Source organism: Topomyia yanbarensis, chromosome 1 (genome assembly GCF_030247195.1).
Source record: "Topomyia yanbarensis strain Yona2022 chromosome 1, ASM3024719v1, whole genome shotgun sequence".
Taxonomy (NCBI): Eukaryota; Metazoa; Arthropoda; class Insecta; order Diptera; family Culicidae; genus Topomyia; species Topomyia yanbarensis.
Window position 1 is genome coordinate 26,654,597 of NC_080670.1, and position 13,719 is coordinate 26,668,315.

The 13,719-nt window shown below is 41.3% G+C and overlaps 2 protein-coding genes across 2 annotated transcripts; one reads left to right on the forward strand and one right to left on the reverse strand.

The window, feature by feature from the left end:
* Nucleotides 1-5,968: 5,968 nt before the first annotated feature.
* Nucleotides 5,969-7,767, reverse strand: LOC131677146 (protein Peter pan). The gene is made up of 3 exons (XM_058956799.1): nucleotides 7,332-7,767; nucleotides 7,072-7,251; nucleotides 5,969-7,011 (listed from the first exon to the last, which is right to left on the reverse strand). Exons 1-3 carry the CDS (start codon nucleotides 7,668-7,670, stop codon nucleotides 6,040-6,042), a joined length of 1,491 nt encoding a protein of 496 aa, XP_058812782.1. The 5' UTR covers nucleotides 7,671-7,767; the 3' UTR covers nucleotides 5,969-6,039.
* Nucleotides 7,768-10,036: 2,269 nt separating this feature from the next.
* LOC131677147 (WD repeat-containing protein 36) lies at nucleotides 10,037-13,021 on the forward strand. Its single transcript, XM_058956800.1, has 2 exons — nucleotides 10,037-11,691; nucleotides 11,760-13,021. Exons 1-2 carry the CDS (start codon nucleotides 10,155-10,157, stop codon nucleotides 12,950-12,952), a joined length of 2,730 nt encoding a protein of 909 aa, XP_058812783.1. The 5' UTR covers nucleotides 10,037-10,154; the 3' UTR covers nucleotides 12,953-13,021.
* The last annotated feature ends 698 nt before the right edge of the window (nucleotides 13,022-13,719 follow it).

Genomic DNA, 13,719 nt, shown 5'->3' on the forward strand with positions numbered 1-13,719 from the left:
GCTAGACCATTGACCAACTAAACAGCATCTGAACTCGAAAATGTCACGTCAAATTTACACAATAGAAATACGTCCGATTTCTGCTCGTTTGGATACGTCAAACGCGTCTTGGCCATACTCTAACTAGAATGCTCTAGTCTGTAGACATTACACGGAAATGAAAAACTACCTAAAATTAAATTTTGGCTGTCGAAAGTTTTCTTGCTTCTTGACAAGTGCTATTATTTACACTTCGTGCGTAGTGTCTGTTTCTCCCTCCCAGGTCAAGACAGGCTTTAGTTTGAGTTCCTTTATTATACTCAGGTGATCATTTAAATCCCCATCAAATAGTGGTTTACCCTTTAGCGCTCTCAGAGAGCCAAGTCTCGCCTTCCCCATAACATGTTTGTGCAATGTTGGTAGATGAAGCATGGCTTCCATAGCTGTAGTATGGGTGTTGATTTTATAGCGCCTGTGATAGAGAGGTAGGCTAGCCTCTGAACTTTAGTTAGTTTAGCTTTGCTTAACTTTGGGCCACTCCACACAATGGAGGAATAAGTTAATCGTGGTCTAGCGATGGTCATGTAGGACCAGTAAGCCAACCTCGGTTTGGGACCCCAAGTTCTCCCGAAGAGTTTAATTCACGCCCACAGTGCTGTTGTTGCTTTATTATCGGCGTATGTACAAGAACCAGAGAAAAACATTTTATCACGGGCACCAACACAGGCCAAATTACGATGACCTAGACATGAAAAATAAGAGAGAATCAAAGGACCCCCCTAACGCAGAACGCGAGCAGGTAAATGTTTCGTTCCCGTGAAAGAAGGTCTCCGATTGCAATAAAAACTTGCGCTCACGAGATCTAACAGGTAATAAATAATAATTGTTTGTTTTACATATTTTAAACATATAAAAGTTCCACGGCTTCGTTAAGCTACCGCTATGAACCAAAAAATAAGAATTTTAATAATTCATAGTTCTTCAGGCAATGCAAAGTAGATCCTGTAAGTAGCAGTTTGGCCACTACTCCGGTTTTTGTTTGCCCGGCGGACTTTTCTTGTCAAGGCGGCCTAGGTGCTTCTTCCGGAATTTCGTATGTAAACAAAAAGGAAAAAAAAAACAAATAAATCAAATTTACCGACTTTTTTCCCTCCAATTCTCCACTTCACTGCTGCTGCTGTCAACACACTGCTGCGGGCGGAATGGAGGATGGTGCGACCGGCCGGGTCAACAACGGCCGAGTTCTCCCAGAATTACTGCTGGCTGCTTCAGCAGCTGTCCTTAGCGATTAGCTAAAGACCACAGACACCACAGTGACCTACCACGGCTGTCCAACCTGCTTCGCTCTCCTTGGCGATTAGCAGTGGAGGAGAGCTAGGCTCGTTCATGATCCTCCATTACGAGAGCGACTTGGCGTCTTCTGGGTCCTTTATGGTTAGCCGGGGAAACGAGTGGCTCTTTCGCGATTAGCTTCCCTAATCGGCGACCCGACAACAGACCAGAGTTCTCGAACTACGAGTCGGTACTTTTGCGGGAATTTGCTTCCGCACACACGCGTTGCTTGGCGGGTTGGATGTTTCAACAACAAACGGGTCACTACCGAAAACAAACCGAACTGTCCGAAACTAACTGGCTTAACTACGATGGCCGCCTCTCGCACGATGTAAATAAACCACCACCGCCGTCGCTGAAACCCACCGTTTCGCGAATTCAGCACACTTTTCGACATCAAGGGAGAATTGTGGCCTATCTAACCCTTATTCACAAATGTCAAACAAAAATTACTACACCTATTTGCACAAACAAAACTGATCACAAACGCGAAAATAAACGAAAATTCACAACTAAATGTGAACGGTATCGAACAGCGGTGAGCATAACATTATATTAACAAATGCACTCTATGGAGAGAGTATGCAAAAATAGGTATATTTCCACCCAGTGCTAAATTGTTACCCTGAAAGGTAACAATCCAAGCGACTGTTATTTATCATTACTCCGATCTATCGTACAATACCACTATAATCATCAACAATAGGATGTTGTCAGTTTCACATCAAATATCAGTGTACTTACATGACAGTAAAGTAACTCAAATTAGCGTGATAAACTAGCTGATAGCAACATTCATTATTTCACTACCTCCTTTTCGAAGAACACAGTGAAATCCCAGCACAGTCAATAAAAGAAAAAGAAACAAGGTCAAACAGAGACAGCACAATAAGCGAACCGTTCCACGCTTATTCCTGAAAGAAAGATGTAATCATATGACTATTCATCACTAAAGTTTGCTCATTTATATTTCATATCTCATCATCCCTACTGTACCGTGCAGTGGAGCTTGCGCTTGGATGAACTTATGGTGTGTGTGGCTTCATGTACCTGCACCTACCGAGAGGAAACATTCTCAAGAGTAGACATCCTTTATCCCGTCTCGGTATAGTTTCCCCCCCGAAGCCATGCGGGCTAACAGACTATTTTACAGTGTTTGCTACATCACAGGACCTTGCCTCGTAGGCCAACCGTCTCCACAAGTGTCCTTCCCGAGGTGCAAATACTGTAACAAAATATCTTACAAAGTTGCTGTCGGTTAACATCGTTCGGGAGGGGTTTGCGGTTCCTTATTTCAGGCCGCACAAGGAAGCATGCTGGGTTCGATCATCACTTCACTCCCACTTTCCACGGAACTCGAAAATGGCCTCACTTAGTATTCTACATTAGTGCCCACCACGTTCCGACTTCCTCGTCATCGGTCGGGCATCTTCAACCCCACTGTATGCCGGAAGGATAGTTGCCAAACGAATAAAAAAAAAATAGCACAAAGTGCCACTCAGTAAATAAAGTGAATATAAAGCTCTGCATTGTTTTACTTGCTCTCCATTTTTCATCCCATACACTGGGGAAAACGGTCGCCGGGGAGGAACAAAAAATAGTCCAAAGAATTTTTCAGAAAGCCCTCGGAAAATAATAACACAAAAGATTTTTTTTTTTGCAAGAGGGAAAAAAGAAGACGAGCTCTTAGTGCACTCACACCACCTAACTTGCCACAATAAGTTATCAGAGAGGGGCTTCATGCCCCATGCAACCACCAGCCCCAGATCAGAATGGGGAGAATTATAAGCGATTTCATTTTTTCGCCGTTCCCGGTTTTGCAGTTCAGTTAGCTGGCCTGCCAGTCGACGTTTCCTCGTACCAGAAGTAAAGAATTGAAGTTTTCCCTGTCCTTTGTTGGTGTATATAGAAGCACCCGTGTGTGTATGAGGAAAAAGCGTCCACCGTGAGTTGCGTCTGGCTGTTTTGTCTTCGATGATTTATGAACGAGGAAAACTTGAAATCAAGCAAAAAGTCACACTGTCACTGTCTGATTTGGCGCACAGAAAAGTGCGAGACCACGTGGGACGTAATTGGTGAGCTGCAGTCGCCCAGCAAGCGGGGTGCGGGCGTGTGGTAAATGCTCAGCGTAATGCTACGTGATTTTATTGGGTTGTCATAAGTCATGGACATGATGATGTGGTTGAATGAGGTTATTGGATTTCGAAAGTGTTTTCAATTATTTACCAATCTTTTCTCGTCATTTGTTTTTGCCTTTGCCTTTACTATTCCCCTTTTGTAGTTTGATGGTTTTTCGCTAGGGATCAAACTGGAATTAATCAAATATTCAGCTGATTCTAATTAGAGTTGAATTGCCACATTACCTGACTTTAATAAGTTGGGACTTTATTCGAATAGTTCTGATCAGATGGACACAAGGTAGCTTAACCCGTTATGTGTATTGAGGTGGATTAACGCCATGCTTAGCAACCGCATTTGTTGCTCATCGCAGAGAGAAGTTAGTTGTGTACTTGCGCTTGCTGGAAAGGTGGCGTTCGGCCACCTTAGTTACGAAAGCTTGTTGCCAATGGCTTATGTAAGAAACTTAATTTCCAACCCCCATCTGCATATTATACGTTCCATTTGAGAAGTAATTTGATAGTAATTTCAATAGATTTTTAACCTGAGTTATTAGGATTGTAACGGTTTAATGAGAAATTCTCATGTGACCGCAATAACCAACCTGTAACTCCGAAACAAAAAGTCAGATTTTTTCTACACCTTTCTATTTCTTTTATGTATAGCTATTTATGTGAAACCGCCTGTTTGGTAATTCTAGCTCGCTGTTTGTAATAAGATGACCGTCATTTATATTGTTAATTAAATGACGGTCAAGTTTCCCTTTCTCTCAATAATGATTCCAATGAGTGAGAGATTCAGAAGAGAACCGTCTGACTGTTGTCAATTCTTGAGCGTTTTTTCAAAACGTCATATCTGCAATGAGTTACTCTCTTTGTTTACTTTCTCTTCTGTTAATAATTCGGTCACTTTAACATTTATCCCTCAGCTCTTTGCATAATATGCTAGCTAAAACCACCGTCTTTCGATCTGTACTGTAAAATAAGTGAAAAGTGTTATAGTGACGCCGTAAAAATCGAAAGAGAAAGTATAAACAGAGAGTAACTCATTGCAGATATAACGTTTTGAAAAAACGCTCAAGAATTCATTAGAATGAGAACCGTAACTCAATAATCGCATCGCTGTTTTAACTGCTAACTGTTTCATTCTCTTTTGTCTAGCAGGTTTCCCATCATCCCGGTCAAAAAAATGTGGACGAACATGGTCAGTAGAGTGGGACATGGTTATATGAAAAAAAATAAAATTTGGCTCCGAGTAACTTTTTGGGTCCCATTTAGCTCCCAGAACAACTCTGCAAATTTTTAGCTCGATCGGTGAAACTATATTTTTGCGCCCACGGTTTAAAGTTTACATGGGATTTCGTATGGGAAAATTGTCTTTTGAAAATTAATTCTTCCAAGAGTCACCCGTTATCTCCTAAAAATAAACAGATGTCTGATTTTTATAGGAAATTTGTCAAGGAAACAAAGTCTAGAAGACTGCAAAACGATCTGATGCTTGTGAAAAAAGTTATTAAGCAAAAACCGATTGATGCCCTGAAGATTGATGAAAATTTCACTTTTCATAGCATCACTGCTTCTGACGGTTTTATTATATACAAAATGTTTAACTTTCTCTTATTATGTACAAAATAAGCCTCAATTTATCCCTCAAAACCTTGCGAAGTGGCCAAATAATATAGATAAACGATTTAGATACGTTAAGAGAGGATTAAAACAAAATTGAGTATAGTTGGACAACCAACAGCAGTGGTGCTAGAAAAAATGAATATTTTATCAATCGTCAGAGCATCAATCGGTTTCTGCTTAATAACTTTTTTCTCAAGCATCAGATCGTTTCGTGGTTTTCGAGACTTTTTTCCTTTATTAAATTTCCTATACAAGCCACATAACGATTTATTTTTAGGAAGTAATGGGCGACTCCTGGAGGAATTATTTTGTAAAAGTTAAGTTTCCCATACAAAATCTCATGTAAACTTTAAACAGTGGGCGCAAAAATATAGTTTCACCGATCGAGCTAAGAATTTGCACAGTTGTTCTAGGACCCAAATGGTACCTAAAAAGTTGCTCGGAGCCGGAATCTATTTTTTGTCCCACCCTATTACCCACCTTACCCACCCATCTTTTATTTGCCCTTTTCAAAAAAGAAACACAAACGTTACAAGAGATGCACTGAAAGAAAGCAACAGCAGCAATATCACTCAGAATTTTTAAATTCGAATTAAAAACTTTATTTCTTTATATTTATTAAGTTGATTTCCATTGTGTGATGAAAAAACATAGTTTGTTACGATTGAACTAAACAGAGTTAGGTTCTTACCTAAAAACGTGTATCTCACACCGCTAAGACAATGCGTGATCCTGACCCGGACCTAAAACCAAATTAGTCTGATGGAACGAAACTGCTACAGTAACTCAAGTAAATTCTCATCCCGCTTTCTCTTTAGAGGTAAAGAAATTATGTTGAAACTTATTGTCTGCTGTGTTCGAGAACATCCCACCATAGAAAGACATTGTAGAAATAAACTGTACAGCAAAAATAAATCATTTACAATGGTATATTTTTATCCTATACACAAAGTTGATATAGTTCCTACACATCGCTCGTTGGTCACTTTTTCTTGCCCTGCTTGAATTTAGATTTGCCATGACTCTTCCTGTCACTGCCGTCTTTCTTTTTGCTGTAATTAGATTTTCCTTTGTAATCTCCTCCCAATTTTTTCCCAGAAAATTTCCCACTTTTCTTAATGTTGCCACCCTTGTCCTTAAAACCACCTTTTCCTTTACCCTTCGCTCCACCACGACGACGCTCGTGCCGATCGTCCTCCTCAAATTCTTTTCCCTTATCCAACCGTGGTTTCTTCGGTTTCAGCGAATAGTTAGCTCCCTTCGGAATGAAGGGCCTCTTGCGGTTACCGCTCTGTCCCTCAAAAAGTTCCTTTTCCGGCGCCTCCCCAATCGCATCACGATAATATTTGCTGTCATCCTCATCGGAATCATTTCCTATGGCTTCCTCTGCGTCTTTGAGTAGCTGCCGATCGTGGTCCGTGAGCTTTCCACCGGAAGTTTTCGCTTTATGTTCAACCTTCACAATTTCCTTCTTTTTCTTGTTTTTCTCCTGTTGCCTTTTCCTCTGCTCTTTGAGTCGTTTCTTGGCTGCCCGCTTTTTACGCATTTCCTCCACTTCCACTGCGTTCTTTTCGATGTAATCGTGATACAAAACCTCCCCAGTCAATAATTCCTCTTCGATTTTCATTAATTGCATCGTTATGCGAGGACCAATCTCATGAAGGCGAAGAGAAGATTTATTATCCGCAAGATTACCGCGACGAAGATTCTGGGGCAGCATAACATGTGTTTCTTCATCGTCAAATTCGGAATCTGACAGCAGGTGTCCTTTTTCGACAAAATCGGCGATATCTTCAAATTTTGACATGTTCGGAATATTCCGGGTAACCACCTTCTTCACACCTTTGTTTAGGTTGACCGGCACAACGGTGATCGAGTAATGGCGAAGGTCGATTAGTTTGGACACGGGATTGTAGGACAAGAGGACGCAGCGTTTCAGAGATGTCAGTTTGACCTGTGTAACAAAAACGGAATAATTATCATCGATTTTAAAAGTTTTCTCAACGATACTTACAGTAGAAAGGTTTATCGGCGGAAACATGTTTTGAAAGGTAGTCGCCATCAGCTTGAGATGTCTTCCCTCACCGCTAAAACTGTTGAGAATTACCAGTGGTGCAACCTGAAAACTTTCTTCGTCTATAAACTGTTTCTTGGATAGGCTGATGACATCCTTGGCCAATGTGTACTGGGTAACCTGAGAGAAAAGCAAATTGTTACTAATCTTGGGTTTATTCATAGTATTTATTTAGGGCTCTGACATTGTAGTACACTTACCCGGAAAGTCAACGTAGGCCCGCTCGGCATTCGAATCACTTTGAGCGAAAGAGTCTGTGGCGAAAGTGAAAATAGGCACATATGGGAAACATGGAAAAATCCGGCCAGATGCACGAAATCCTTGATCTTGTTAACTCGACGCTCTCGCAGCGAACTGGCTGTAAAAGGTTCCATGATTCTGCGGAAATCTCTTGACAGTGCCAATACCGAAGAGCATCTCTCTCCCCGGTGAATAACGAATGTGTGCGGTGCATTTTTTAGCGCCGTCGGTTCCTCCGGTATGGGCGCGACAAATTTCACATTAGTGCCCTTCTTATTACGGCGGCCTTTTCTCTTCATTTTGCACACAAAAAAATTCCAGTTAAACCGAAATTCTCTAACTGAATGAAACCTAATGAAGAACCAAACACGCGTGTTTTTGTTGAAGACAACACGGAGCACGTTCTTAGCTTTTTTATTTTGACATTGTTTAATTTCGCCCATCTCGCCACTATTCCCACTGCGAAAAATATTAGGCCTCAACAAACTTCACGCTACACGCTTAAATCAAGTTGGTCTAAAGTGGTCTAATTCAATATAATATCAGTCCCATCTGCACTCAGAATTTTATTTATGCATCGATAGCTAGGGGCAGATCACCCTAGAAATGTATATCAAATTTGTATCGAATTTGAAAAAATGCATTTAATATCCATTTTTGCATCAACTTTACACTCCCTCGCAGACAAGTCTGTTCAACACGCCTTACGGCGATTCACTTCGTTCGATGTTTTGTTGGAAGTAGAGATAGTTTCTTGCAGGGCTTTGATGTCTTACACGTAACGCAAATACATTGTACTTACTTTCTATTTTGATGGCAAAATACATTTAATTTCGTTGGTTTTGAAAAATGCATCACAGCGATCTGCCCCTAGAACCATACCATACTTTTCTATCCGGATTCTTCTGCTGTAAATTTTATGCTTTGGACATATTCGGTCTATCCACTCATTGAATACTTACTAGAAGTATATGCTAGAAAATGCAACTAGAACAGCTCGACTATTCTGTTAGAAATTTTCCACAATTTGAAACACAAATAGAACACTGTTTCAAATTTCTTTCATGAGTATGTGTGACAACTGACAGCAGAAAAATCAATATATGTCACAAAAGCAATAAACAAAATCGAGGGAACAAAAATTAAAACAGATGGCTAAATCATCGCATTGGGAACATCGTGCTCTAGATGTATTTTTTCCGATGGCTTGTCAATTTGAAATAGAAAAATAATTTAAAATATTTCACTCAAATAATTTAACTTTGTGTGCGACCTCGAGCTCCGTTAAGGTTGCACAGAGAATACGCAAAATTCGCAAACGAAAAAAGCAGTTTTTTTCCACACCGTATGTCAGATCTTCATAAAAATCAATCAGCGTATGTAGAATGTTGTTACAGTACTGCTGATTGATTTTTATAAAGATCTGACATACGGTGTGGAAAAAAACTGCTTTTTTCTTTTGCGAATTTTGCGCATTCTCTGTGCAACCTTAAGCGCTGTGTAATGCAAGAGTTTACTCAAAAATAGGTAGTGACAATCCTAGGGGCAGATCACTTGTGATGGATTTTTAAAAATCAGCGAAATTAAATGCATTTCTTTGCATCAAAATAGAAATTCGTAATGCATTTTGCGTTGCGTGCAATGTATTTTGCGTTGCGTGTAAGACGTCAAAACCCTACAGAAAAAACAGCCCTACATTCAACAAAACATCGAACAAAGTGAATCTGCGTAGGACGATTGTTAAGTAATCTTTTCTGCGAGGGAGTGCAAAGTTGATGCAAAAATGGAAATTAAATGCATTTTTTCTAAGTTGATGCAAATTTGTTATACATTCCTAGAGTGATCTGCCCCTAGCAATATGCCTAGTTAAGCTCAGCCGGAAATGAACCGGAATTCTGGCTGGTTCCAGTTCGTATTCCGGCTCCAGTGACACAACCGATTCTAGTTACAATCGCTTGTGTTACTGGAGCCCGTATACGAACTGGAACCAGCCAGAATTCCAGTTCATTTCCGGCTGAACTTTACTGGGTGGTTGCTTCACCGTGCAACTCAGTAATCGAGAGGACGACTAGATGGGTTAAATTAGATGCTGGCGATCGGTAGGCTATTGAAACTTTGTTCTGGGCTACCCGCCTTAACTTGCCGTTTACTGTAAAAGTAACGTGGGAATATTGAACAATAATATTTGTCGAGAACTCCTCCCCGGTCAAACCATTCGGAATATGATTCGGAATCCTGAATGGAGTCATTATGGATTCCAAATCAAATGCAACAACCGATTCTGAGTCGGAATCGGTTGTTGCATTTGATTTGGAATCCATAATGACTCCATTCAGAAATCCGAACCGGTTCCGGAATGAGTTTAACTGGGTCGTAACTAAAAAGCTTAGTAGTTTTGCAAATTCCCAAATGGGAAAGTTTGGGACGAATCCAAATTTTTTGTGCATAAGGACACATACCTTACATAACGTACGGTTTTTGTTTTAGTGTTTCGGATTCTCCTCGTCAGTAACTAGCACCAACTGGGTGTCTAGTTAGACGATGTATCTAAGCTAGTACCCAAATTAGCACTAGTTAGAGTTTGTTAGGCGTGTAATGTTCACGTTGTTTTACAGTGTAAAACTTACTCAAACTTTACTAGCTTTTAACTAACGTGTAAAGCACGTGCATTTGTTTACCAAATCGGCTTCCTGATGACGACTTGCGTTTCGTTATGCAGGAAAATCGTGAAAAGCTAAAAAATACCATATAAATTCAAATTTTAAAAAGTATACGCCATAAACATGCGTGGCAGTGTCATCTTCCAACCAAATCGTGCCCTTGGGCTCGTTAGTAATCACGTTCCGGCTTATGTCCGGTACATCGAAAGCCGTAACGAAAATGTAATCACAACCTGCGTTGGAAAATCATTTCATGTGTACGGTGCCAATAGTTTCCGTCTAGTACGGGTAGGCGGTCTACATCCGGAGGAAATCAGCTGTATCGCTGCGGATGGCTTCCTGACCTACGTTGCAGCTGGCAGTGTGATTTATGGCTGGCGTTCCAGCACACAGCTTCGGAAGACATATCGAGGCCATGCCAAGCGAGTGCACCTGTTGCTTCCGTTTGGTAAGCATTTATTATCCGTAGATGAGAATAGTTTGCTGAAAATTTGGTTTGTCGGTACGGAGGAAGTTTACCTTGAGATTCCATTCGACAACAAACAGTTCGAGGTGTCAGCTCTGATGCACCCAGCATCATATAAAAACAAGATTTTGTTGGGAAGCACTCAGGGCGGTTTGCAACTATGGAACATCAAGAATGCTAAATTAGTTCACACATTCAGCGGTTTTGATAGTAGAATTGTGATACTGGAACAGGCTCCTGCGCTTGATGTCGCAGCTGTTGGCCTACACAATGGAAGAATAATTTTATTGAATCTGAAGTACGAGGAACATGTAATGGAATTAAGTCAGGATTGGGGTCCCGTAACTGGAATCACATTTCGCACCGATGGTCACCCAATCATGGCTACATCAAGCACTAACGGTCAAATTACTTTTTGGAATTTAGAAGAGCAGATCATCGTATCCACGTTACAGGCTCACGACGATGTTGTGACAAGTCTAAAATGTTTCCCGAATGAACCATTGCTGTTGACTACCTCACCAGATAATTCTGTAAAGCTATGGATTTTCGATTTGCCAGACGGAGGAGCACGCTTGTTACGAGTACGAGAAGGTCATGCAGCTCCCCCAACTTGCATTCGCTACCACGGAGCATCCGGACGGAATATCCTGTCCGCCGGAGAGGATTCGTCGCTACGTATTTTCAGTACAATTTCAGAAACGATGAACAAAAATCTAGGCAAAGCCAGCTACAATCGAAAGGCTTCCAAGAAACACCGCAAAGGAGAAGATCCTTTCCGGATGCCACCAATTAGTTTCTTCACTTCGGAAATGACCCGTGACAAAGAATGGGATAGTATTGCTGCGGCTCACCGTGGACTAGTCCAAGTTACTACGTGGTCTTTTGATAAATGCCGGATGGGTGAGCTGAAGTTGGTACCTGAAGTTTTCCAGAACAAAAATCGTACCGATTTCGGAGTGACCGTCACTGCACTCTGCCTAAGTCACTGTGGAAATTTTGTCGCTGTTGGCTACTCGAGTGGACATTTGGAACGGTTCAACGTGCAAAGTGGAATCCATCGTGCAAGCTATGGTAAACCACCTGCACATGATGGTGTGTCGGTGCGAGGGGTATCGATGGACAACCTGAACCAGTTTGTGGTGTCCGGTGGAGCAGAGGGAATGATGAAATGGTGGCAATTCAAACAAAATGGTAGGAGGATTACGACAATTGTTTCGTTTAACTATTCTGAACATCAATATTGTGTACATATTTTTCAGTCAACAAACCTGTTTATATCCTTCAAATGAGTGAGCCAATATCCCTGTTTAGCACACATCGTGAGAGCTCTATGATAGCTGTTGCACTGGAAGATTTTTCATTGATGATTGTGGACTCGGACAGTAGAGCTGTGGTACGTAAATTTGTAAGTCACAAGGGTTCGATAACGGATGCTTGTTTTTCACCGGACAGTCGTTGGCTACTGACGGCCAGTCACGATTGCACCATAAAAGTGTGGGATATCCCGTCTTCCTATCTAGTGGACCACTTTCGGATGCCACAGATTTGCACTTCACTAGCGATGTCTCCGACAGGCGATTTCCTAGCAACCACGTTTGTCGATAGCAAGGGAATCTATCTGTGGGCTAACAAATCCATGTTCTCACATGTATCCTTACGAGCTATTAAATCAGATGCGGCGGCTCCCCAAATGGTTCTGCCAGCGACGGCTTGTGACGAAGGTTTAACCGTGGTGTCGAGTGACACAGTTATGGACATCGACGATTTAGAAGAAGCTTTGGATGCAATCAACCTAAATTACGAAAGCCCTCCACAACTATCAAGAGAATTGATTACAATGTCCAATTTGGCAGCCTCACGTTGGCAGAATTTATTAAATTTGGATGTTATCAAAAAACGTAATCGACCGAAGCAAGCGCCACAGAAACCGAAATCTGCCCCATTTTTTCTTCCAACTGTGTCAGGTTTGGATTTTCAGTTCGATTTGAGCGAAGCCCAACAATCTTCTGCTGGCAACGAATCAAGAATATTGAAGTCAACTCAGGTAGAGCAGTTAACCAGTTTTGGAAAGCTACTCAAAACATGCGTGTCCAATGGGAACATGGAATTCCGCGAGCCAATCGAATTCCTAGCCAAGCTAGGACCTTCAATGGTAGATTACGAAATCCAAAATCTGAGTCCACTTGATGGTGGTAGTGGCAGCATTTCTGTAATGGTCGCTTTCATGCGTATGATCGTGGCAGTTCTGGAGAGCAATAAAGATTTTGAGCTGGGCCAGAGTTGGTTGAGCGTATTTCTCAAGAATCACGGGCGGACCATTGTGGAACACGATGACTTGAGAGGCATGTTGGATGAGTTGGAACGGGCTCAGGCGAGGGGTTGGAACGTGCTGGAGGAGAAGCTCCTTTACGGAATGGGAGTGGTTAGTAGTTTGCGTAACTTTAACGCTTGATAGGAAAATAAATGACTTTATTTGACCTGGAACTATATATGCGGTAAGCTGAATATGGAGAAAGCCTTGTGTTGCCAACACTGCAAGCAAATATTTTTGCTCGGGTACCGTAGGTGCTCGATGTTTAAAATATTGTCACCGCTGCAGTTGTCATCAACAGGTTTCTATGGAAACAATATATAACAGATCACAGGTGGTGAGGGTACTAGTTTGGAGATTTTTTTCATTCCGAAAAATAAATTCATTTGGAACAGAAGCAAATTTGCTTTTAAGAATATTTTAATTGAATAATTTTTTTTAGTTTGAGCGATATTGTTAGTCCGTGGTGAAATAATTCACTTTTCGACGCAAGTACATCGCTGTCAATGATGGACGCTGCAGTTGCGGAGAGTGTTGAATTGCGAGGACCAGTTGCTTCTGTGTCCTATTGTTGACTAATGGTATTTTGCACAAGGATGAAGAGTCGGAGATGCTACAGATCTAGTGAAGCAGTTAACGTATAAGCAAATACAAATATTTGTATTTGGTATAAGGTTGAAAAATTTGAAATTACTGGTCAGACTTCTAAAATAGCCGATGAAGAACAACGTGCTTGCAGCAGCAATTTGACACTTTCAGCAGATGGTGTGAAAATAACCGAATGATTCTGAATCCGGCAAAATGTTGTGATATCGTTCTCCAGAAAAAAGATCCCATTGAGTTTGAATATAACTTGTCTGGAGCTCTTGCTACCCGGGTGAGCTGCGTTAAGGATCTTGGAGTGCTGT